The sequence below is a fragment of the Podarcis vaucheri genome (assembly GCF_965113315.1).
Source record: "Podarcis vaucheri genome assembly, chromosome: 12".
Classification (NCBI taxonomy): domain Eukaryota; kingdom Metazoa; phylum Chordata; class Lepidosauria; order Squamata; family Lacertidae; genus Podarcis; species Podarcis vaucheri.
The window spans coordinates 65,163,439-65,189,280 of NC_138750.1; the positions used below are offsets into that span (position 1 = coordinate 65,163,439).

A 25,842-nucleotide genomic window follows, 5' to 3' on the forward strand; every position below is an offset into this window, starting at 1 on the left:
ACTCCAGATGGGGGGAAGAAGGAATAGAATACCTCCTGGCCAGAGAGGGCACCCGGGCCAGTGCCAATAGCTGGGTGCACGACTACGCTTTAGAGGAACCCCTGCTCAAGGACGAATTTCATGCCCTTTTCCCTCACAGACCCATGCCAGCCGGTTTCTTCGACGACTGGCTTTTCACTCCCACGCTTTCATCAAGCACGTTCCACGGGTTCGACTCGGACGGGGAACCAGCACCGGGCCCAAGTTCGCCGGAAGGCTCGCCCGCGGGATCCGCGTCAGACACAGCGTATTGGTGGGACGATCGACCGGAGGAGCAGTGGCGCAGGAAGTGGCTGCAGATGCCAGATTGAGTGACGGACCCAAGAGAGACAGAGGCAGAGACTGACATGGACGTGTTCGGGGAGGATCCTGGGTTCGAGCACGGCGGCACAGAGATGGAAGCGGAGCTGTTCAGCGCCGACGAACACGAGGCGGAAGAACAGGAAGTTTCCAGTTGGAGCCCAGCCACGGGGAGCGAACTGTATCCGGCATTCACACCCGTGACGATGGAGCACCCAGCACCCACACCTGAGGGAGGGGAGGGGGGGCTTCGAGGGGGGGATGGATGTCAGGGGTTCAGGAGCAGAGACGCGGGACAGGGAGGAAACAGAGAGCGAGGGGGAGGAATCTGAAGGGAGAATGAGTGATGATGACGACCCGAGATCTCCGAGCCTGTCCAGTGAGTCAGAGGATTCTCAGAAAGGAGCACCAGTGGTCAGAGCAAGGGGGGGACCCAGGGGGACACCCCAGGAAGGAGGGACCAGAGAGAGTTCAGAGAGCAGCAGCTGGAAATCGGGACCAACATTCCCAGCTGAGAGCAGCGGGGAGAAAGGGAAACAGGCATCGGGTTCCGGAGGCTGTCAGCAGGAGGGAGGGCATGAGTCAGGAGTGGTCACGCCCTCATCAGGAAGCAAGGAAACGGTCAAGAGGAAGGTAGAGGGTTGGGCGCGCGCGCCAAGTTCAAATGCAGCGGAAGCTGGCGCAGTAAGCAGCCCGGAAAGGGAGCCAGGTCCCAAAGCCCGCCGCAAGGAGGCAGAAGGGTCAGGGGGGTCCTCGTCAGCGTCAGAAGAGAGTAGGAAGGAGGGGACCTCGGGGGGCAGAGGGACCCAGCGGAGGAGGGAAAGGCGCAGGAGGTGGAGCAAGGCTAGGGTATTAAGTTGGTGTACAGGAGGCGGGGAGTCAGACGGGACTTCGCCAGTCTAGCGTAGAAGACGTAGAGCTGCACGCTGCAGTTCGGAAATGAAACCTGTAAATCAATAAAGACTCTTATAAAGTGAATGCTGGCCAGCGTGGTCCTAAGTGAGCTGGGATCAGGTTGCAGCTCTGACAACGTGTTTCCGTTAAGGAGCTTTTATGTTGGAAGAGATTCCGAAAGCAACCACTGTCGGAATCTGCCAGCGACTGATGGAGCCATGCTTAAGGGGCTCCGTTACGGACAGAGGTTTGTGAACTTGCCCAAACTCTGAGGGACTTGGATTTTACGCACAAGCAGCTCATCATCCCATCACAGCATTCTGACAGTCCCTGTAAGCAGCTTGTGCAGGAGAAGGCATCATGAGTGTCAGAGCTGCTACCAGGTCCCAGCTCACATAGGACCACGCCACACAGCGTCCACTTTATAAGAGTCTTTATTGAGTTACAGGATTCATTTCCGAACTGCAGCGTGCAGCTCTACGCCTTCTGCTCTAGGTCGGCGAAGACCCGTCTGAGTCTCCGCCCCTTGCACACCAGCTTAATACCCTAGCCTTGCTCCACCTCCTACGTCTCTCTCTACGTCTCTGGGTCCCTCTGCCCCCCTGGGTCTCCTCCCTCCTTGACTCTTCCGAAGCTGAAGACCCCCCGGAGCCTTCTGCCTCCTTGCGGCGGGCTTTGGGACCTGGCTCACTCTCCGGGCTGCTTACTGCCCCAGCTTCCGCTGCATTTGAACTTGGAGCGCGCGCCCAACCCTCTACCTTCCTCTTAACCGTTTCCTCGCTCCCTGATGTGGGCGTGACTGGTCTTGACTCATGTCCTCCCTCCTGCTGAAAGCCTCCGGAACCTGATGCCTGGTCCCCTTTCTCCCCGCTGCTCCCAGCTGGGCACGTTGGTCCCGATTTCCAGCTGCTGCTCTCTGATTCCTCTCTGGCCCCTTCTTCCTGGGGTGTCCCCCTTCTTTCCCCCCTTGCTCTGACCACTGGGGCTCCTTTCTGGGAGTCCTCTGACTCACTGGAAAGGCTCGGGGATCTCGGGTCGTCATCATCACTCATCCTTCCTTCATCTTCCTCCCCCTCGCTCTCTGTTTCCTCCCTTTCCTGCGTCTCTGCTCCTGAACCCCTGACATCCATCCCCCCCTCGAAGCCCCCCCTTCCCCCCTCCCCGCTGTCCGGTGTGGGTGCTCCATCGTCATGGGAGTGAATGCCGGATACAGTTCGCTCCCCGTGGTTGGCCGCCAACTGAAGACCTCCTGTTCTCTCTCTTCGTGCTCGTCGACGCTGAGCAGCTCCGCTTCCATTTCTGTGCCGCCGTGCTCGAACCCAAGCTCCTCCCCGAACACGTCCCTGTCAGTCTCTGCGGCGGTCTCCCTCGGGTCCGCGGCTGGCTCTGTCATCCTCAGCCACTTCGTGCGCCACTGCTCTTCCGGTCGATCGACCCCCCAATCCGCGGTGTCCGATGCCGATCCCGTGGGTGGCCCTTCCGGGGAACGTGTGCTCTGTGCGGGTTCCCCGTCCGAGTCAAACCCATGGAACGTGCTTGATGAAAGCGTGGGGGTGAAAAGCCAGTCGTCGAAAAAGCCTGCTGGCATGGGTCTGTGTGGGAAAAGGGCATGAAACTCGTCCTTGAGCAGGGGTTCCTCCAAAGCGTAGTCCGGCACCCAGCTATTAGCGCTGGCCCGGGTGCCCTCTCTGGCTAGGAGATATTCTACTCCTTCTTCTCCCCATCTGGAGTCCAAAATCTCCGTGACTTCATTGATGGGGTCCTGCGGTCTCAAACCCCCCGTCTCTGTCCTCTCCCGGAACGGACCCGGTGCCGTTCCTGGCTCCTGGAATCTGTGAGGTGCCCTGTAGGGAGTGAGCACCGACCTGTGGAACACCGGATGCATTCTGGAACCCTCCGGCAGCGCCAGCCTGAAAGCTACCGGGTTGATCTGTGCTTCGACTTGGTAGGGACCGAGTTGCTTGTGCCCCAACTTCTTCTTGGCTAACGATCTGGTCGGCACTGCGTGGGCTTCCAACCAGACCCAGTCTCCCACTCGTACCTCTTCTCCAACCCTCCTGTGCTTGTCCGCTTGCACCTTGTATGCGTGCTTAGCTAGCTCCAGCTGCCGTCGGAGTTGATTGTGGACCTCCTGCAGCTCCGACGCGAAAGCGTCCGCCGTCTGCGGTTCCCCTTCCCCTACTCTTTCCAGTCCCGGGAAGGTTCTGGGATGTCTCCCGTTGTTGGCGAAGAACGGCGTCACTCCTGTGGACACGTGCTTCGTGTTGTTGTAGGCGAATTCTGCGAGCGGCAGGTAATCCACCCACGTCGCAGGCTGCTGATTGGCGTAGCATCTCAGGTATTGCTGCATGATGGCATTGACCCTCTCCTCTTGCCCGTTGGTCTGTGGGTGTCTCGCTGAGGCCAGGTTGATCTTGACGTTCAGGAAACCCATCAGCCTCTGCCAGAAATTGGAGATGAACTGGCGCCCTCGGTCGGACAGTATAGACCGTGGCAGACCATGCACTTTGAACACGTGATCTATGAACAGTTTGGCGGTCTGTTCCGCCGTGGCCACCTTCGCACACGGAATGAAATGTGCCATCTTGGTGAACAATTCCACCACCACTAGTACCGCTGTCTTGCCTCTCGAGCTGGGTAGATCCGTGACAAAGTCCAGGGCCACTCTCTCCCATGGTTCAAACGGTGTTTGCAGCGGTTCCAGCAGTCCCGCCGGCAGTTTGTGCACCGGCTTAGCCCTCTGGCAGGTGTCGCACCTCGCGACGTAGTCTGCAACTTCCCCTCTCAGTCTGGGCCACCAGAAGTCCCTTGCGACTAATTCCACCGTTTTTTCAGTGCCAAAGTGTCCGGCCGTGGGTGCGTCGTGCAACTGTTGCAGTACCTTGGCGCGAAGGTCGTCTCCCGGCACGTAGATGGCCCCTTTACGTATAAGCAAGCCGTCTCGTACCTGGAACTCGTTGCTCTTCGCCGTGCCCCTTTGCACCTCTGCCATCTTCGCTTGCGCGAATGAGTCGTCCTGCAACGCACGCCGCACTGCATCCAGGTCTACTGCAGCTGATGCGCACGCCCACGCTGTTGGCGCGAAGATGTGCATGGCCGCCGCTGGCATCGTCTCTTCGAGGTATTGCGGCTTTCGGGATAGTGCATCCGCCATGACGTTGGTGTCGCCTGGGACGTACTCTATTCGGAAGTCGAAGTCCGCAAAGAACTCAGACCAATGTATCTGCCTTTGATTCAAGAACTTCGCCGTGCGCCAGTGCTCCAGATTCTTGTGGTCCGTACAGACTTGCACGGTGTGTTTGGCGCCGATCAGGAAATGCCTCCACGCCTTGAACGCTGCATGAATGGCCAGCAACTCCCTGTCCCAGATGGTGTAGTTCTGCTCCGACTTGCTGAGCTTCCTGGAGTAGAACGCTCCCGGCCTCCAGACCCCCTGCGGGTCCCTCTGCAGCAGGACAGCTCCCACGGCTCTGTCGGACGCGTCCGTCTCCACCCGCATCGGTCTGCTGGGGTCAATATGTAGCAGTTGCTCTTCCGACGCGAAGAGACGCTTGAGCGCTTGAAAGGACTGCTCCGCCTGCTCCGTCCAGACGAACTTCTTTTTCTTGGAGCTGAGCGTGTCCGTAATGGCCGCCGTCTGGGCTGCGAACCCCTTGATAAATTTACGATAGAAGTTGGCAAAGCCGACAAATCGCTGGACTTCCTTCCGGTTGCGCGGGCTCTTCCAATCCAAGACCGCGCGAACCTTGGCGCTGTCCATAGCTAGTCCCTTGTCCGACAACTTGTAGCCTAGGAAATCCACCTCCGTAGTGTCGAACTGGCATTTCTCTAGCTTGGCGTACAGTCTATGCTGCTTCAGCCTACTCAGCACCTCCCGAACGTCTTGGTCGTGCGCGTGCTGCGATTCAGAGAAAATCAGGATGTCATCCAGGAAGCAGACGCACTTCTTGTAGAGGAGCCCCGCCAACACGTGATGCATGAAGGCTTGAAAACAGTGGGAACCATTTTGTAATCCGAACGGCATAACTCTGTACTCGTAGGTGCCCAGAGGCGTGAACATGGCTGTCTTCCACTCATCTCCCTCCCGCATGCGGATGAGGTTGTACGCCCCTCGCAGGTCCAACTTGGTGAACACGCGTCCCTTGCGCACCGTTGCGAGGAGGTCGTCGATTCTGGGCATGGGAAAGTCAGAGGGCTTGGTCATCTTGTTCAAGAGGCGAAAATCAACTACAAGCCTTTTTTGGGGCGTGTCTTTCTTCTTCACGAAGAAAACAGGACTGCCCCCCACTGCTTTGGATTCTCGGATGAAGCCACGCTCCAAATTGTGATCAATGAACTGCTTAAGCTCCTGCAGTTCGTCCTCAGACATGGAATACAGTTTCCCCTTTGGCAGCGTCGCCCCCGGTAGGAGGTCAATCTTGCAGTCATATGGTCGGTGAGGGGGTAGCTTGTCCGCCTCCTTCTCGCAGAAGACCTCCAAAAAGTCTGCGTATTTGTGGGGAACCGTGTGCAGCGTTCCCAACTGCAGTTGCGATTCCTCCTCTTCTCCCTCCTGAGTGGGCATGATGCAGTGTTCTGCGCAATAAGAAGAACCGAAGATCAGCTGTCTCTGGTACCAAGCCATCGTCGGACTGTGCCTGTCCAGCCAACTCATGCCCAAAACAATGGGAGTGTCCGACAGCTTGGTGACGTTAAAACTGATGACTTCCCTGTGGTTACCCAGTCGCATCACCATTGGCGGTGTCTGCTTCACCACCTGCCCCCCTAGCAACTCTCTGCCATCCACCGTGACGACTTGCAGGGGCAGAGTGGCAGGCAGTAGCTGTATATTGTGCTGCTCCACAAACTCCTGCGCTATAAAGTCAGCATTACTTCCAGAGTCTACAGAAAGTGGCACGTCTACTGTGATGCCATTGGGCAGCTGGAGTGATGCGGTGAGCTGCACTACCGGCTTGGGTGGGAGGGGGTCTGTGGGCTGCAAGATTTCTGGGGACTGCTTCACTGATACGTCTGGCTGGGCCCCAGTGCCTCTGTCTCCAGCCAGACATCTTCGTTTCCCTGCTGTGGTTCTCTGTGTTGCGTAGCTGCAGTCACTGTAGCTGAGGCTGCAGTGTGCTTGGAGTTCCTCTGGGGACACTCTTTCGCCATGTGTTGAGGGCTTTCGCAGATGTAGCACTTCCTGTTCCCTCTAGGAGGCTTAGTTTTGACTGCTCCTGGTGCAGGGGCTCTGGTAGCTGACTGAGCCCTGGCACCTCCCACCTCCATAGGTTCCACCCCCCCTCCTGGTGGAGGTGTGGACTGCGCACGCGCTGCTTCCCTGGGAACGAAGGAGAAACTTCTCGCTGCTTCGCGCCCTCCACGACCTTCGTCTCTGCACCATGGGCGTTCCTCCAGCCTCACCCCCACAGTCAGCGCCCGTTGGACCACCTCCTGCGTGCTCCGGGGCCTCTCCCCCCTCGCAATTTCGTCTTTAACTGCACTGCTCAGACCTTCCCAGAACAGATCTCGAACTGGAGGTGAATCTCTGTCCCATTCCAAGGCACTGACCAGTGCAAAAAAGCGGGCGTGATATTGCCGTACAGTCGCCCTCCCTTGTTTCAGTCCATGTATCTCTCTTCGAGCAATATCCACGTCTATGGTAGATAAAAAACACGCATCCATCGCCTTGATAAAGGCATCTGCACTCTGAAGCGCCGGATCTTTATCCCTCCACAAATTGCGCAGCCACGCTTTAGCATCCCCATGCAAATGGGACAGTATGAACCCCACCTTCTCTTCCTCATCTCTAAAGTCTTTTGCCAGCAGTTGCAGTGCACACATTACGTCTGCTCGAAAATTGGGGTACTGTTGTAAATTCCCATCGAAGTGAGGCACAAGACCGCCTGCTTTCCGTGCTAACCCCACGCCCTCCGGTCTGGGTCCCGGTTGCCCGTGCTTAACAAGCATTTCAAACCTGGCGTGGAGGTCTCTGTAGGCGGCTGCAGTTTCCTCCTCCCGTTTCTTGGAAGCCAAAACCTCTGCGCCCAACTGGTTCACTGCCTCTTGCAGCGCTGAAATTCTCTGTTCTTCCGTCATCTTGCTAACTTTTGTGAGCTTGCTTTCAGACACCCCTCTTCCCCCCCTAGCGGCTTCTGCTCCCGCTGCGAGGTTTCAGGTGTCCGAAGCTTTGAGGAGACGGGTCTTACTGTCAGAGCTGCTACCAGGTCCCAGCTCACATAGGACCACGCCACACAGCGTCCACTTTATAAGAGTCTTTATTGAGTTACAGGATTCATTTCCGAACTGCAGCGTGCAGCTCTACGCCTTCTGCTCTAGGTCGGCGAAGACCCGTCTGAGTCTCCGCCCCTTGCACACCAGCTTAATACCCTAGCCTTGCTCCACCTCCTACGTCTCTCTCTACGTCTCTGGGTCCCTCTGCCCCCCTGGGTCTCCTCCCTCCTTGACTCTTCCGAAGCTGAAGACCCCCCGGAGCCTTCTGCCTCCTTGCGGCGGGCTTTGGGACCTGGCTCACTCTCCGGGCTGCTTACTGCCCCAGCTTCCGCTGCATTTGAACTTGGCGCGCGCGCCCAACCCTCTACCTTCCTCTTAACCGTTTCCTCGCTCCCTGATGTGGGCGTGACTGGTCCTGACTCATGTCCTCCCTCCTGCTGAAAGCCTCCGGAACCTGATGCCTGGTCCCCTTTCTCCCCGCTGCTCCCAGCTGGGCACGTTGGTCCCGATTTCCAGCTGCTGCTCTCTGATTCCTCTCTGGCCCCTTCTTCCTGGGGTGTCCCCCTTCTTTCCCCCCTTGCTCTGACCACTGGGGCTCCTTTCTGGGAGTCCTCTGACTCACTGGAAAGGCTCGGGGATCTCGGGTCGTCATCATCACTCATCCTTCCTTCATCTTCCTCCCCCTCGCTCTCTGTTTCCTCCCTTTCCTGCGTCTCTGCTCCTGAACCCCTGACAATGAGCAACCCATCCGGAACCGGAGAAGCAGGAGGAGCTGGAGCGGGTCCAAGCCTGGAAGAAAGGTACCGGGCGTTGGAGGTCCAGCTAGCGCTGCAGACGGCGAGGCTCGAGGAGAGGAGGGCTCAGGATGCAGACAAAAAGGGGAAAGCCACCCCGCTCGCCAGAAAGGTGCCAGGATTGGTGCAGAAGTTTGGGGGGGGGAGCCCAAGGACTATCATGCCTTTAGGACGGAGATGCAATATGCCCTTAATCTGCAGTTTGATGACTTTCCCGACGAGGAATCATGGGTGGCATTTGTGACTGGGCATCTCGAAAAGGGGGCGAAAGACTGGGTGAGGCCCCTGATGGCAATGAATAATGACATCCTGAAGGACACGAGGAAGTTTTTTCGTGCCATGGACTTGATGTTTTCCAGCGATATTGAGCAGGGAGTGGTGCGCAGACAGTTAATGGCTTGCAAACAGGGGAGCCGATCTGTTCGTGAGTACTGGACTGAGTTCACCATGTTGGTTCACAGATTGGGGTGGGACCTATCGGCGGAGCCCATTCAAATGTTCTTTGAAGAAGGGCTTTCTTCGGCGGTAAAGGATGAACTTTCCCGGGCGCCCAGGGCGGAGTCTATGGACCAGCTGACCAAATCAGCGCTGACCATAGGAGCGCGCCAAGAGGCGAGAGCCTTGGAGAGGCATTCCAGACATTCCAGAGCCACCGTTCCCGCCGGGAGAACCGATGGAAATCGGAACAGCGCGCGTGCGCAGTTTCAAAGCCCAGTGAAGAGTGGAAGAAGGAGGGGAAGGGCGCCAAGAAATGTTATCTCTGCCAACAGCCAGGTCACTTTGCCAGAGTCTGCCCCCAAAGAAAGGAATGGCAAGGAATGGCGGGAGCTGTTGGGGAGAGGGAGGAAAAGGTCCAGGAGCAAGTAAAAGCCAACGCCTGGCTGCCACCGTCGGGGCACAGCAGCCAGGCCAAAGAGCAGTGAAAGTGCCCACGCCGGAACCTCCTAAACCCGCCCTAGTGATAGAGGTGTTACTAGAGCTGCCAAACGGACACCCACTAAAGATAAAGGCGCTATTGGACTCAGGCAGCTCCTGCAATTTCATGAGTAAGGAGTTTGCTGCTGAACACCAGATACAGACTATCCCTTTAAGTAACCCTTTGCAGGTGACCACGATCGATGGAAGGGAGCTGCTGGGAGAAGTCAGCCAGCAGACCGTCCCAATGATAATGAGGGTAGCAAGACACACTGAGCTAATAGCGTTTAATGTGGCTACCTTGGGAGGAGCTCCCATCATTTTGGGGATGAGCTGGCTAGCGTTACATGATCCGCTAGTGGGATGGCATCAGAGAGTGGTCTCCTTTGGGTCAGCACATTGTCTAGAACACTGCAAAGAGGGGGAGGCTCAAGGAGGGGCCAGAGCCACTCTAGCAGGGACGGAAGTAACGGAGAAGGGGAAGGTGCCCCGACAATACACTGACCTGAGCAACGTCTTCAGCGAGAGGGAAGCTGACAAACTACCCCCGCATAGACCCTTTGACTGTCAAATCAATTTACTCCCTGGGGCACAGCTCCCTGTAGGCAAGCTGTACGCCATGTCAGACAGAGAGATGCAGGAGCTAAGGGAGTTCATTGACAAGAACCTGAAAAGAGGGTTCATCAGAGAGTCCAGGGCGGTGGGTGGCAGCCCAGTGTTTTTTGTGGATAAAAAAAACATGGACAAACCTAGGCTTGTAGTGGACTTCCGGGCCTTAAATGCAGTGTCAGAACCAGTGACTTTCCCTATGCCCAGAATTGATGACATTTTGACAAGGGTCAGGAAGGGAAAGATTTTTACTAAACTGGACCTGAGGGGGGCGTACAACCTGATACGAATAAGGCAGGGGGATGAATGGAAAACCACCATGTTCACCCCTTTAGGGGCATTTGAATATTTAGTTATGCCCTTCGGCCTACAAGCAGGCTCCACGTGCTTTCAATCGTTTATGAACCACGTCCTGGGGCCTTTGCTTTACAAGAATTGTGTGGCCTTCTTAGATGACGTGTTAGTATATTCAGAGAACGAGGAGCAGCATGTGAAAGACGTCAGGGAAGTGTTGGGCAGACTGCAAGCCAATCAGCTGTGGGTGAAGCTAGAGAAGTGTCAGTTTCATACCAAGGAGGTGGAATTCCTGGGGTACCGCTTGTTGGACAAGGGATTGGCTATGGATCCTGGCAAGGTCCAAGCGGTACTGGAATGGAAAACACCGAAAACAAAGAAGGATGTGCAAAGATTTCTTGGATTTGGAAACTTCTATCGGAAGTTCATCAGAAATTTTGCCCACTTGACGGCTCCCATTACGGACTGTCTCAGCAGTAAGAGGAAATTCGTTTGGACGGCGGAGGCGGAGCGAGCTTTTGAGGAACTGAAAAGGGCGTTCGCTTCAGAAGAACAGCTCCTGCATGTGGATTTACAAAAACCGATGCGAGTGGAAACGGACGCATCAGACCGGGCGGTGGGGGCGGTGCTTCTGCAGCCTGGGAAGGAGAAGTCGGAGTGGAGACCGTGTGCCTTTTTCTTGCGAAAGCTGAACAAATCTGAGAGGAACTACACGGTGTATGACCGAGAACTACTAGCCATTCATGAAGCGTTCAGGAGATGGAGGCATTTATTAATTGGGGCACAACATAAGGTGCAAGTGTGCACTGACCACAAGAACCTAGAGTATTGGAGAACGGCACGAGTGCTCAACCAACGGCAAGTGAGATGGGCCCAGGAGTTCTCCAAATTCCATTTTGAAATTTGTTATGTGCCAGGTCCAGAAAACGTTAGGGCGGACGCTCTCTCACGCAAACCTGAATATTTGGAAGGGGAGGGGGCACCCGAAGAGAGACATGTCATCCCAGAGGACCACTGGGTGTGTGGGGTGGCATTGGTGGGGCAAAGAGAACTGGTAGAGGAAACAGAGAATGATGAATACGCCCAGAATAAGCTCAGAGGTCTTAGGAGTGAGGGGGAGGAACCAGGGGGTTTCGAGGAAAGAAACGGAGCATTGTATTACAAAGGGGCACTGTATATACCCGAAGGAGAGTTAAGGGGGAGGGTACTCAAGCAGTTGCACGACAGCCCCACGGCGGGGCATTTTGGACAACACAAAACCATGTGGTTGGTCACCAGGGAATTTTGGTGGCCTAAGGTGAGGGAAGATGTACGGGAGTATGTAAGAGGGTGTGAGCAATGCCAACGAGCCAAAGGGGAGAGGCGGGCACCGGCGGGGCTATTAGAACCCTTACCAACACCAGAACGACCTTGGGAGGCAGTGTCGATAGATTTTATGACTGATCTGCCGAAGTCCAAGGGGAAAACAGCCATCATGGTCGTGGTAGACCTACTAACAAAGATGTGCCACTTTGTAGCCTGCTCGCATGCAGTCACGGCGGAAGAGACAGCGAAATTATTTGTAGAACACATTTTTAGATTGCATGGGGTGCCATTGAGGGTGGTCTCAGACAGAGGAAAACAATTTACTGGTATCCTCCAGCAATACCTGAGGTGTTATGTCAATGACAGAGAGAATGACTGGGTAGAGAAGTTGGCGCTGGCGGAATTTGCCTACAACAATGCAGAGAATGTGTCCACAGGGATGAGCCCCTTCTTGGCTAACTATGGGTGTCATCCCAGGGCATTCCCAGGGGGAGGAGGGGAGAGATGGAGCGTCCCAGCAGCCGAGCATTTTGTAGAAGAAATGGAAGCAATCCATCGTCAGCTCCAACTCAACTTAGAAAGGGCCAAGGAAGAATACAAGAGGCAGGCAGACAAGAACCGAAGGGAAGGTGAAACCATAAGGGTGGGAGATCAGGTGTGGCTGTCAACCCAAGGGTTGCCGTTCAAAGGGGGTTGTAAGAAATTAAGACCCAAAAGATTGGGTCCCTTTGAGGTCATTCAACAGGTCAACCCAGTGGCTTTCAGGCTCCGGTTACCCAACCACATGAAACTGCACCCAGTATTTCACAGGTCGTTACTGTCACCGTATGAGGGGGGACGAGAAGGGATGTCCACACGGGGACCGGTCATAGAAGAAAGAGAATGCAGCAGCCATGTGGCAGAAATCCTTGACGCCAGGTGGAAGGGGGATCAGGTGGAGTATTTGGTAGCGTGGGAAGGAGAACCGGAGTCAGAAAACACTTGGGTAATGGCAGAAGATATCAATGACGAGGTATTGGTAGAAACGTTCCATTAAAGGTTCCCAAGGAAACCTCAGCCTGTGGAGAGGTTCCGGAGGGAATACTTTGGGACCACTGATGAGGAGGAGGAGTTGGAAGGATTCCCGGACTCGGAAGGGTAAGGGGAAATGGACTCTGAGGAGGAGGAGTACTTCGAGACCAGGAACCGCAACAGGTGGAGAGAAATGTTCGAGACGTCGGAAGATGAAGGAAGTTCTTTCCGGGGTTTTGCCTCCTCACCGCCCGTAGAGGAGGGGACGGGAGGGGGTGAAGGGGGCCCTGGAGGGGAACTGCCATCGGAAGGAAGGGAGGTGGAAGGGCTCACACAGGTTGGGAGAGACTCAGCAGCTGAAGAGGGAACCATCAGGGGGAGAGGAGGTGAGCCGAGGGGAAGTGAGCAGGAGGGATGGCTCAGAGACACTTCCAGCGAAAACAGTGGGGAGGTTTCAGGACCTCCTGTAGGGACACCCACTCCTCGCCAGAAACTGTCACGCAGAGAGTCCAGAAGACGTGTGTCAGAGCTGCTTCCAGGTCCCAGCTCACATAGGACCACGCTAGCCAGCGTTCAGTTTATAAAAGTCTTTATTGAGTTACAAATTCCATTTCCGAACTGCAGCGTGCAGCTCTACGTCTTCTAAGCTAGACCGACGAAGTCCCGTCTGAGTCTCCGCCTCCTGTACACCAACTTAATACCCTAGCCTTGCTCCACCTCTTGCGCCTTTCCTTCCGTCTCTGGGTCCCTCTGCCCCCCAGGGTCTCCTCCCTCCTAGACTCTTCCGAAGCCGAAGACCCCCCGGAGCCTTCTGCCTCCTTGCGGCGGGCTTTGGGACCTGGCTCACTCTCCGGGCTGCTTACTGCGCCAGCTTCCGCTGCATTTGAACTTGGCGCGCGCGCCCAACTTTCTACCTTCCTCTTGACTGTTTCCTCGCTCCCTGATGAGGGCGTGACCACTCCTGACTCATGCCCTCCCTCCTGCTGACAGCCTCCGGAACCCGATGCCTGGTCCCCTTTCTCCCCGCTGCTCTCAGCTGGGAACGTTGGTCCCGACCTCCAGCTGCTGCTCTCTGAATCCCCTCTGGGCCCTTCTTCCTGGGGTGTCCCCCTGGGTCCCCCCCTTGCTCTGACCACTGGCGCTCCCTTCTGTGAATCTTCCGACTCACTGGAAAGACTCGGAGATCTCGGGTCGTCATCATCACTCATCCTTCCTTCGGATTCCTCCCCCTCGCTCTCTGTTTCCTCCCTTTCCTGCGTCTCTGCTCCTGAACCCCTGACATCCATCCCCCCTCGAAGCCCCCCTTCCCCCCTCCCCTCTTTCAGGTGTGGGTGCTGGGTGCTCCATCGTCACGGGGGTGAATGCCGGATACAGTTCGCTCCCCGTGGCTGGCAGCCAACTGAAAACCTCCTATTCTTCCTACTCGCGTTCGTCGACGCTGATCAGCTCCACTTCCATTTCTGTGCCGCCGTGCTCGAACCCAAGATCCTCCCCGAATACGTCCATGTCAGTCTCTGCGTCGGTCTCTCTTGTGTCCGTCGCTCGACCTGGCATCCTCAGCCACTTCTTGCGCCACTGCTCCTCCGGTCGATTGTCCCACCAATACGAGGTGTCCGATGCCGAACCCGCTGGTGACCCTTCCGGGGAACGTGTGCCCCGTGCGGGTTCCCCGTCCGAGTCGAACGCGTGGAACGTGCTTGATGAAAGCGTGGGGGTGAAAAGCCAGTCGTTGAAGAAGCCGGCTGGCATGGGTCTGTGTGGGAAAAGGGCATGAAATTCGTCCTTGAGCAGAGGTTCCTCCAAAGCGTAGTCGTGCACCCAGCTATTGGCACTGGCCCGGGTGCCCTCTCTGGCTAGGAGGTATTCTACTCCCTCTTCCCCCCATCTGGAGTCCAAAATCTCCGTGACCTCGTTGATGGGATCCTCCTGTGGCGACCCCCCCTGCTCGGTCCTCTCCTGGAGCGGACTCGGCGCCGTTCCCGGCTCCTGGAATCTGTGAGGTGCCCTGTAGGGAGTGAGCACCAATCTGTGGAACACCGGATGCATTCTGGAGCCCTCCGGAAGTGTCAGTTGGAAAGCCACCGGGTTGACCTGTGCTTCGACTTGGTAGGGCCCGAGTTGCTTGTGCCCCAGCTTCTTCTTAGCTAACGATCTGGTCGGCACTGCGTGTGCTGCCAACCAGACCCAGTCTCCCACTTGGATCTCTTCGCCAACCCGTCTGTGTTTGTCAGCTTGCACCTTGTATGCGTGCTTAGCTAGCTCCAGCTGCCGTCGGAGCTGATCGTGGACCTCCTGCAACCCTGACGCGAAGGCGTCCGCTGTCTGAGGCTCCCCTTCCTCCACCCTCTCCAGGCCCGGGAAGGTCCTGGGGTGTCTCCCGTTGTTGGCGAAGAACGGCGTCACCCCTGTGGACACGTGCTTCGTGTTGTTGTAGGCGAACTCGGCGAGCGGCAGGTAATCCACCCATGTCGCAGGCTGTTGATTGGCATAGCATCTCAGGTACTGCTGCATGATGGCATTGACTCGCTCCGCTTGCCCGTTGGTCTGCGGGTGTCTCGCTGACGCCAGGTTGATCTTGACGTTCAGGAAACCCATCAGCCTCTGCCAGAAGTTCGAGATGAACTGGCGCCCCCGGTCGGACAGTATAGACCGTGGCAGACCATGCACTTTGAACACGTGATCTATGAACAGTTTGGCGGTTTGTTCCACCGTGGCCACCTTCGCACACGGAATGAAATGTGCCATCTTGGTGAACAAGTCCACCACCACTAGCACAGCTGTCTTGCCTCTCGAGCTGGGTAGATCCGTGACAAAGTCCAGGGCCACCCTCTCCCATGGTTCAAACGGTGTTTGCAGCGGTTCCAGCAGTCCCGCCGGCGGTTTGTGCACCGGCTTGGCCCTCTGGCAGGTGTCGCACCTCGCGACGTAGTCCGCGACTTCCCCTCGCAGTCTGGGCCACCAGAAGTCTCTAGCGACTAATTCCACCGTTTTCTCCGTGCCAAAGTGTCCGGCCGTGGGCGCGTCGTGTAACTGCTGCAGTACCTTGGCGCAAAATTCGTCTCCCGGCACGTAGATGGCCCCTTTACGGATGAGCAAGCCGTCCCGTACCTGGAACTCGTCGCTCTTCGCCGTGCCTCTGTGCACCTCTGCCATCTTCGCTTGCGCGAATGAGTCGTCCTGCAACGCACGCCGCACCGCATCCAGGTCCACTGTTGCTGAGGCGCACACCCACGCTGTTGGTGCGAAGATGTGCATGGCCGCCGCTGGCGTCACCTCCTCGAGGTATTGCGGTTTTCGGGACAGTGCATCCGCCATGACGTTGGTGTCGCCTGGGACATACTCTATTCGGAAGTCGAAGTCCGCAAAGAACTCTGCCCAACGAATCTGCCTCTGGTTCAGGAACCTCGCCGTGCGCCAGTGCTCCAGATTCTTGTGGTCCGTACAGACTTGCACGGTGTGTTTGGCGCCGATCAGGAAATGCCTCCACGCCTTGAACGCTGCATGAATGGCCAGCAACTCCCTGTCCCAAATGGTGTAGTTCTGCTCCGACTTGCTGAGCTTCCTGGAGTAGAACGCTCCCGGCCTCCAAACCCCCTGCGGGTCTCGCTGCAGCAGGACGGCTCCCACGGCTCTGTCTGATGCGTCTGTCTCTACCCGCATCGGTCTGCTGGGGTCGATATGCAGCAGTTGCTCTTCCGACGCGAAGAGACGCTTGAGTGCTTGAAAGGACTGCTCCGCCTGCTCCGTCCAGATGAACTTCTTTTTCTCGGAGCTGAGCGTGTCCGTAATGGCCGCCGTCTGCATCGCAAACCCTTTGATAAACTTGCGATAGAAGTTCGCAAAGCCGACAAACCGCTGGACCTCCTTCCGGTTGCGCGGGCTCTTCCAATCCAACACCGCGCGAACCTTGGCGCTGTCCATGGCTAGCCCCTTGTCCGACAACTGGTATCCCAGGAAATCCACCTCCGTCGTGTCGAACTGGCACTTCTCCAGCTTGGCGTACAGTCTATGCTGCTTCAGCCTACTCAGCACCTCCCGAACGTCTTGGTCGTGTGCTTGCTGCGATTCAGAAAATATCAGGATGTCATCCAGGAAGCAGACACACTTCTTGTAGAGGAGCCCCGCCAACATGTGATGCATGAAAGCTTGAAAACAGTGGGAGCCATTTTGCAATCCAAACGGCATAACTCTGTATTCGTAGGTGCCCAGGGGCGTGAACATGGCTGTCTTCCACTCATCGCCTTCCCGCATGCGGATGAGGTTGTACGCCCCTCGCAGGTCCAACTTGGTGAACACGCGTCCCTTGCGCACCGTCGCGAGGAGGTCGTCGATCCTGGGCATGGGGAAATCAGAGGGCTTGGTCATCTTGTTTAAGATGCGAAAGTCCACAACGAGTCTTTTTTGGGGCGTGTCTTTCTTCTTCACGAAGAAAACAGGACTGCCCCCTACTGCCTTGGACTCTCGGATGAAACCACGCTCCAAATTGTGATCTATGAACTGCTTGAGTTCCTGTAGTTCGTCCTCAGACATGGAATACAGCTTCCCTTTCGGCAGCGTCGCCCCTGGTAGGAGGTCAATCTTGCAGTCATATGGCCGGTGAGGGGGTAGCTTGTCCGCCTCCTTCTTGCAGAAGACCTCCAAAAAGTCTGCGTATTTGTGGGGGACCGCTTGCAGCGTTCCGAACTGCAGCTGTGATTCCTCCTCTTCTCCCTCCTGCCTGGGCAGGATGCAGTGTTCCGCACAATAAGAAGAGCCGAAGATCAGTTGTCGCTGGTACCAAGCCAGCGTCGGACTGTGCCTGTCTAGCCAACTCATGCCCAAGACAATGGGTGTGTCCGACAGTCGGGTGACATTAAAACTGATGACTTCCCTGTGGTTACCAAGTCGCATCACCATCGGTGGCGTTTGCTTCACCACCTGCCCACCTAGCAACTCCCTGCCATCCACCGTGACGACTTGCAGGGGCAGTGTGGCTGGTAGCAGCTGTATAGCGTGCTGGTCAACAAAATCTTGCCCTATAAAGTCAGCATTGCTTCCTGAGTCCACAGTAATTGGCACGTCCATCGTGAGTCCATTGGGTAGCTGGAGCGATGCTGTGAGCTGCACCACTGGTTTGGGCGGGAGGGGGTCTGTGGGTTGCAAAATCTCTGGGGACTGCTTCACTGATTCGTCTGGCTGGGCCCCAGTGCCTCTGTCTCCAGCCAGACATCGTCGTTTCCCTGCTGTGGTTGTCTATGCTGCGTAGCTGCAGTCACCGTTGTAGAGGCTGCAGTGTGCTTGTAGCTCCTCTGGGGACACTCCTTCGCCATGTGCTGAGGGCTGTCGCAGATGTAGCACTTCCTGTTCCCTCTAGGAAGCTTCGTTTTGACTGCTCCCGGCACTAGGGCTCTGGTTGCTGACTGAGCCCTGGCACCTCCAATCTCCATAGGTTCCACTCCCCCTCCTGGCGGAGGCGTGGATTGCGCACGCGCTGCTTCCCTGGGAACGAAGGAGAACCCTCTCGCTGCTTCGCGCCCTCCACGCCCTTCCTCCCTGGTCCACGGCCGTTCTTCCAGACGCACTCCTACCGTCAGCGCCCTCTGAACGATCTCCTGCGTGCTCCGGGGTCTCTCCCCCCTCGCAATTTCGTCTTTAACCGCACTGCTCAATCCTTCCCAAAACAGGTCTCTGACTGGAGGTGAATCCCTGTCCCACTCCAGGGCACTGACCAGTGCAAAAAAGCGGGCGTGATACTGCCTTACACTGGCCCTCCCCTGTTTCAGTCCATGTATTTCCCTTCGAGCAAGATCCACGTCTATGCTTGATAAAAAGCACACATCCATCGCTTTAATAAAGGCATTCGCACTTCGAAGCGCCGGATCCTTATCCCTCCACAAATTGCGCAGCCACGCTTTAGCGTCTCCATGCAAATGGGATAGGATAAACCCCACTTTCTCTTCCTCATCTCTAAAGTCCTTCTCCAGCAGCTGCAGTGCACACTGTACGTCTGCTCGGAAGTTGGGGTACTGTTGCAAATTCCCATCGAAGTGAGATACGAGACCGCCTGATCTTCTCCCCAGCCCAATCCCCTCCGGTCTGGGTCCCAGTTGCCCTTGCTTCGTAAGCATTTCAAACCTGGTTTGGAGATCCTTGTAGGCGGCAGCTGCGTCCTCCTCTTTCTTCCGGGATGCTAGTATCTCTGCGTTTAGTTGTGTCACAGCATTTTGCAAGGCTGTAATTTGCTGCTCGGTCGTCATCGCTGCCGACTTTTGTGAGCTTGCGAAGAGACACCAATCTTCCCACCTCGCTGCTCCTGCCCTCGCTGCGAGGCTTTAGGTGTCAATTTTTGGCGGACGGGACTTACTGTCAGAGCTGCTTCCAGGTCCCAGCTCACATAGGACCACGCTAGCCAGCGTTCAGTTTATAAGAGTCTTTATTGAGTTACAAATTCCATTTCCGAACTGCAGCGTGCAGCTCTACGTCTTCTAAGCTAGACCGACGAAGTCCCGTCTGAGTCTCCGCCTCCTGTACACCAACTTAATACCCTAGCCTTGCTCCACCTCTTGCGCCTTTCCTTCCGTCTCTGGGTTCCTCTGCCCCCCGGGGTCTCCTCCCTCCTAGACTCTTCCGAAGCCGACCCCCCGGACCCTTCTGCCTCCTTGCGGCGGGCTTTAGGACCTGGCTCCCTCTCCGGGCTGCTTACTGCGCCAGCTTCCGCTGCATTTGAACTTGGCGCGCGCACCCAACTTTCTACCTTCCTCTTGACCGTTTCCTCGCTCCCTGATGAGGGCGTGACCACTCCTGACTCATGCCCTCCCTCCTGCTGAAAGCCTCCGGAACCCGATGCCTGGTCCCCTTTCTCCCCGCTGCTCTCAGCTGGGAACGTTGGTCCCGACCTCCAGCTGCTGCTCTCTGAATCCCCTCTGGTCCCTCCTTCCTGGGGTGTCCCCCTGGGTCCCCCCCTTGCTCTGACCACTGGCGCTCCCTTCTGTGAATCTTCCGACTCACTGGAAAGACTCGGAGATCTCGGGTCGTCATCATCACTCATCCTTCCTTCGGATTCCTCCCCCTCGCTCTCTGTTTCCTCCCTTTCCTGCGTCTCTGCTCCTGAACCCCTGACAACGTGATTCCGTTAAGGAGCTTTTATGTTGGAAGAGATTCCGAAAGCAACCACTGTCGGAATCTGCCAGCGACTGATGGAGCCATGTTTAAGGGGCTTCATTACGGACAGAAGTTTGCGAACTTGCCCAAACTCTGAGGGACTTGGATTTTACGCACAAGCAGCTCATCATCCCATCACAGCTAACATATAGGGAACTCAAGGAGGAGATAAATTATCGCCAGAAAGTGAAAAAAATTGAAGCACTTAAACAGTGGGGTGAATTGGCTAGAATATTACCAGCTAACAGCAATGTTCAAGGGTAAAAAGTCAAAGGGTTTTGATAAAAAAAAATCGGAATGGGAAATGGAAATATTATACAATAATCAAAAGACTATATCAAAAATCTACAAATTGTTACAGAATGGACAACCAGAAAAAGAAGAAAAGGGAAATGCCATCAAAAAGTCGGAACAAGATCTAGGCCATACAATAGAATGCAAAGAATGGGAAAAATTATGGACAAAAAAGAAACTTCACAGCATGTTATTTAATAAGAGAAAATTATATGAAAATGTATCATAGGTGGTACTTGGCACCAGAAAGGCTGGCCAAAATGAACAAAACGCATAAGTGCTGGAGGTGTATGAAACAAAACAGAACCTTCTACCAAATGTGGTGGACATGCCCAGAGATTAGGAAATTTGGGAGCATGATCCATGAAGAGATAAAGAAAATACTAAGAATAACTTATAGTAAAAGTCCAGAGGCATTCCTATTAGGAATATTAAATGATGACATTCCAAAAGATAGAGTTAAATTATTCTTATATGTGACGTCAGCATATCCTGGTAGCTAAGTACTGGAAAGGGAAACAAATACCTACCAGGGAAGAATGGTTATGTAAACTTTGTGCATACTTAGAGTTAGCCAAACTGACGGACATCATAAGACAAAAACCAAAAAGTTTAGTGAAGAAGGAATGGGATTGTTTGAATGAATACTTCAAAAGACAAGGTTCAAGGGTAAAAATCTGGTTGAGTTAAGAATGACCTCGTGAATAGAAAGGAAAAGGAATATTGACACATATATACATGAATATGTTAGGTTTGAGATAATAAGGAAATACAGAAAGATATAATGGGACTGAAATGAAGTGTTGTGAGGTCGGTGGAGGTCTTTGTTTTAACAATTTTGGTTATGGAACAAGATGAATAGGGTATTGGGAATATGTCTGTCTTTTTTCTTATCTTTTAACTTCGTTTCTGTTATTACTTTTCTTTTTCTTTTCTTTTCTTTCATTCTTTGTTTTGTGTTTTAATCTGTAAGACTTGAATTTGTTTTGTTTTGCTTTGTTTGGTGTATTGTTATATTTTGTTAATAAAATTTAGTTTTCTTTAAAAAAAGTTATTCCAAAAATAAAAGAAAAAGGCAACACATGGAGGCCCCATCTGCAATCAATCTTGAAATAATCAACCTTGAAATCAGGTTACTTTAAAGAGTCGTCTCTTCTAGTGCTGCACAATGGATGTGTAAGTAGTCAGACATTGGCAGGGCATTCAGATCAAGGTACTGGTTTTATTTTTTTAATAATCATAATTTCAATTTATATACTGCCCTATACCGGTGGTCTCAGAGTGGCTCACAAACAAAATCACAGCATATAAAATCAAAGGAAAAGCAATAACCCCCCCCCCAAGCCACATTTTAAAAGACTGTTGTTGTTGGATGTTTAAACCAAAGGCCTGGTTAAAGGGGAACCTTTTCCCCTGGTGCCTAAAGGTGTATAATGAAGGCGCCAGGCGAATTTCCCTGGAAGAGCATTCCATAGACGGGGAGCCACTGCAGAAAAGACCCTGTTCTCATGTTGCCACCCTCTGGACCTCTCAAGGAGGAGGCGCACAAAGAAGGGCCTCAGAAGATGATCTCAGGGTCCAGGTAGGTTCATATGGGAAGAGGCGGTTCTTGAGGTATTGCAGTCCTGAGCCATTTAAGGCTTTGTAGGTCAAAACCGGCACTTTGAATTGGGCCTGGAAACTAATCGGTAGCCAGTGCAGTCGGACCAGGATCAGTGTAAGATGCTCAAACCGTCTTGCTCCGCTGAGCAACCTGGCCGCTGAATTCTGCACCAGCTGAAGTTTCTGAACAGTCTTCAGAGGCAGTTCTATGTATAATGCATTGCAGTAATCTAACCTTGAGGTTACCAGAGCATAGACAACAGTAGCTAGGCTATCCCTGTCCAGATAGGGGCGTAACTGGGCCACCAGCTGAAGCTGATGGAAGGCACTCTGACCACTGAGGCCACCTGAGCCTCGAGCGACAGCAAAGGATCCAGGAGGACCTCCAGGCTACGAACCTGCTCCTCCAGAGGAAGTGTAATCCTATCAGGAGCAGGCGACCTCCCAGCCATCTGGTCTTGTTGTTGTTTAGTTGTTTAGTCATGTCCGACTCTTCGTGACCCCCTGGACCAGAGCACGCCAGGCACTCCTGTCTTCCACTGCCTCCCGCAGTTTGGTCAGACTCATGCTGGTAGCTTCGAGAACACTGTCCCACCATCTCGTCCTCTGTCATCCCCTTCTCCTTGTGCCCTCCATCTTTCCCAACATCAGGGTCTAGGGAACCCCTAACTAACAATGCCCCAGTCTTATCTGGACTGAGCTTCAGTTTGTTGGCTCTCATCCAGTCCGTTACCAAGGCAGGACACTGGTCCAGCACTTCCACTGCCTCACCTGCAGGTGTCAAGGAGAACTAGAGCTGAGTGAAATCAGCACCCTGCTGACAACCGCTGCCAATACATTCAGGTCACGGTACTGGGTTTAGACATTTTGAGCTGCCTATACATCGTGGTGGCCAGAGAGCTGTGATGTATTCCTAGCCCAAATTGCCTGCAGATGACAAAGGCGCAGGCAGGTGGAGGAACCCGAAAAGGTGCTCCCCTTCTCCATCTCCATCCGGCTGCCTGCCTCCCCCCACCCCCAATCTGAGCAAGCCCCAATACCTCTCTGGCTCCATCCCTCCAGGTCCCCATCTCCCCTCCCCTGGGACTCACCAGATCTCTCGGAGGTCCCTGGGAGGGAATGCTCAGAGGTTGTGGGGAGGGATGCAGGAGACAGCCGGACCAGGTCAACCGTCCACCTTCCCCCTTCCATCCTCGCTAGCTCTGCAGGATCCGTCTCTTTCATCCTTCCTGAGGAGTCGAGGAGCCAAAGCAAGTTGCAGGGTCCTGGGAGAGAGGAAGAAGCAAAGGGAGCCTCAGAGGCCCTGCAGGGATTTTCTGGCTGGAGGGGAAGCCTCCCAATATGTTGGGGGCCCCATCCACAGCTTCCACAGCAAAATCCCTGCTTTATCTCATTTCTGGCCAGAGAGCTTCCCCTCTTCCACCCTCCATCCATCCAGGTCCCCATCTCCCCTCCCCTGGGACTCACCAGATCTCTCGGAGGCCCCTGGGAGGGAATGCTCAGAGGTTGTGGGCAGGGATGCGGGAGACAACCTGACCAGGTCAACCGTCCATCTCCCCCCTTCCATCCTCGCTAGCTTTGCAGGATCCGTCCCTTTCATCCTTCCTGAGGAGTCAAGGAGCCAAAAGAAGCTGGAGGGTCCTGGGAGAGAGGAAGAAGCAAAGGGAGCCTCAGAGGCCCTGCAGGGGTTCTCCTGCCCTAGATATTCTCCTGCCCCTGGAGAAGCACAAATGGGGCGGCCCCTTCCCAACTGAAGCCCCATTTCTAAACCTCTCCAGTGGTTCTAATTACCTCCGGTTGCTCCTCACCCCACTTAATAAGGCTGGCATGGTCTGCACAGTAGTGAGCTGAGAGTAGATCCCCTGGAACTCAGTGGGGCTTTTGGACAGAACTTGGTGCCAAAACCAGTCACCGTCCCCAAGCCTGAAAACCGCAACCCCAGAGCATGGGCAGAAAACCGATGAGTAGCTATTACATGTGGGTGCCCCCATGCTAGCTGCTTTGTACGGAGAGCCCAGTTCGCACTCTTTGAGCTCTCTCATTGCAAGCCAGGCAGATGTGGCCATATTTGCCTCTTGCATGGGGACCAAATCTTCAGGGAAGCTTTTCATCTCCAAATGGTAGGAAAGAGGGTTCAGTAACCTGGTGGTGGTGGGGGAGTGTAGCTTTTTAGCCCATAAATTCAGCTCACGGTGGTATATCTGGTGGGCTTGCATGAGCCTTTCTGTTCCTTCTTCCAACTTATCAGGCAGGAACACCAGAGGTCAAATCTGGAGAGTATTTTCATTCTGGGCTTCTTGTGGCAGAGCACAGGACTCAAATCAATTCTTTTCAGTTCTGTCAATAAGGTCATTCCCCAGATTCCTCAAGTGCAAGGACCCAGGGGTGTCTGAGTTAGGGGGTTCCTTGGGTTCCAGGTCAGCTGGCTAGTCAGGCTTGTCACCTGCAGAATCTTTGTCAACTAAAGCAGGATGGTCTGCCTTGAATTGAGGACTTTCTGGAGGTGTTGCTGTATATGGAAGCAGAGGAGCTGGTGATGCCACATTTCTGAATAATCTTGAGACTAATACACCACTCCTTCTTAGATATTGTCTGTGTTTATACACCATCTTCACAAGTCTCCAGTCTCAAAATGTGGTCCCCACCCTGGCATGGAAGCCATCAAAGTATAGATCTTCCACATGTCCTAAATCCGTTGGGTTCTTAAGAACACCAGGCATGTATACCCTTTAACAACTACAGAGATGAACTTTACGCTCCTCCTGTGACAAGGCTTAGGGCAGCTTGATAGAACTTGCCTCTTTTCAGATCGCACCAATTTCCCATTCTTGTTTATCAAATCCCACAGACTCTCTGCCAGATTTCCCCCAGAAGGTTTTACAAGTACCTTTCAGGATGGTAAGACTTTTATTACTGTCAGCCCAAAAGGATTTAATGCATTCCATGTCCTCTCTTAGTAGTACAAGGCACCCAGTGACTGATAATCCCTCCTCCTCCTTTGTCCCAGAAGGTTGGGAGAAGGAGTCTCCTCTCCTTGCTTAGCATTTCCTGAGGATAGATCTGAAATCTGCTTTCGCATTAGTTCGTCTACTCGATTCGCCTGAGCAGGGGAGGGACATGTCTTGTTGCATCTGGTCTGGAGAGGCAGAAGGGCTTTTCTTCTCCCTGTGCTCCCCCCACGTGGGAATGTTCCCCTCTGCCTGCAGCCTCGGCTCAGAGATGTGACTTCTCCCTCCCTGGACCCCGAGCCCCCTCCCCCAAAGGGAAGGCGGCGTCTGGATCCAAGGAGCGACGGCGCTGCAGACTCCGGCTTGGCCGGGAGGACGAGGGGGGGGGACCCTCTGCCTCCCCCCCCCCAGGCATGCTCTGAAGAGGGACCCCACGCCCCTCCCCCCCCGGGACCCCCTTCTCCCCACTGCGCCCTCGAGGAGACTCACCCGAGTCCAGGAGGGGAGAGAAGAAGGAGGAAGCGGGGAGGGGGGAGGGGGAGGGGCTTCTGCTCTGGAGGACCTTGCCCCGCCCCCTCCCCTCCCTGCCCTCTCTAGGACTCCAGCTCGGCTCCTTTTAACCCTTGCAAGGCCGAGAGCCAGACCCGAGCCCGCCCCTCCTCCTCCTGCTCCCTCCCTCTGCCCCCAGGAGCCCCCATCTCACCCAGGCAAGGAAGAGGGGCGCCCCCCCCGCTAGTCTCCTGCCACACTCGTGAGGAATCCCCGAGAAGTCCCCTTGCCGCCTCCCCACGGCCTTGGGGACCCGGGGCCAGGGAAGCGGGGCTTCGGCGGAGGGGTCGGGGAGCCCCCCCCGGGATCCCCCCCAGCTGCCTCTCGGGCTCCCCCGGGACCCTGTGGGGAAGACCTCGCGGGAGGCCGGGGGGGCCGAGCCTGGAGCTCCGGGTCTCCCTAGACCTCTCCGGGGCCAGATCCCGGGTGCCTGGAGGGGGGTGCTTCTTCTCCTGGGAATGTGTCTTGGGGGAAGCCCCGGTCCCCGAGGGGAGCGGCAGGGAAGAACTGGGGCCAGAGAGGGCGAAGGGGAGAGGCTCCCTGGACGAGAGAGCGGAAAGGGGGGGCGTCCGGCCGGGAGAGAGAACAAGGGCCACCAGGGACGCGGACTTATAAAAACTATTGGGGGGGGGGGGGCCGGGAAAGCTCGTGAAATGCTAATAAGCTCATGAATATGCAAATAAAGTGGCGCCGCCTCCTCGTGAGCGAATGCTGCGCCTATTAATCAGCTCCGGAACAGCTGATATGCGGGAAACCTGGGGCTAGAGGCAGGAGCCCCCCGCCCCGGGGATTCCCTAATCTCGCGGGGGACGGCCGGGGCTCTCCGGCTAGGGCGCACGGCTGGCTGGCTGGCTGGTGAGGGAGCAGGTGGGGAGGAGGCGGGGGACGGCGGCGGCGCTCTGCTGGAAGGGCGCCCGAGATTATTGGGGGGGCTGAGC

General features: G+C 55.2%; 2 protein-coding genes across 2 annotated transcripts in view; one reads left to right on the forward strand and one right to left on the reverse strand.

Annotated features, from left to right (window-relative positions):
• Positions 1-24,857, reverse strand: part of LOC309514839 (uncharacterized protein) — a 38,405-nt gene extending 13,548 nt beyond the window's left edge. Inside the window, exons 1-3 of the mRNA XM_082192215.1 lie at positions 24,845-24,857; positions 22,875-23,048; positions 22,499-22,672 (exon numbers count right to left, since the gene is read on the reverse strand). Of these exons, the coding sequence (XP_082048341.1) occupies positions 22,499-22,672; positions 22,875-23,007 (307 nt within the window). The 5' untranslated portion in view covers positions 23,008-23,048; positions 24,845-24,857. The remainder of the gene's footprint in view (positions 1-22,498; positions 22,673-22,874; positions 23,049-24,844) is intronic.
• LOC309514872 (vomeronasal type-2 receptor 116-like) overlaps positions 1-25,842 on the forward strand; it is a 112,858-nt gene that overhangs the window by 58,126 nt on the left and 28,890 nt on the right. The window lies entirely within an intron of this gene.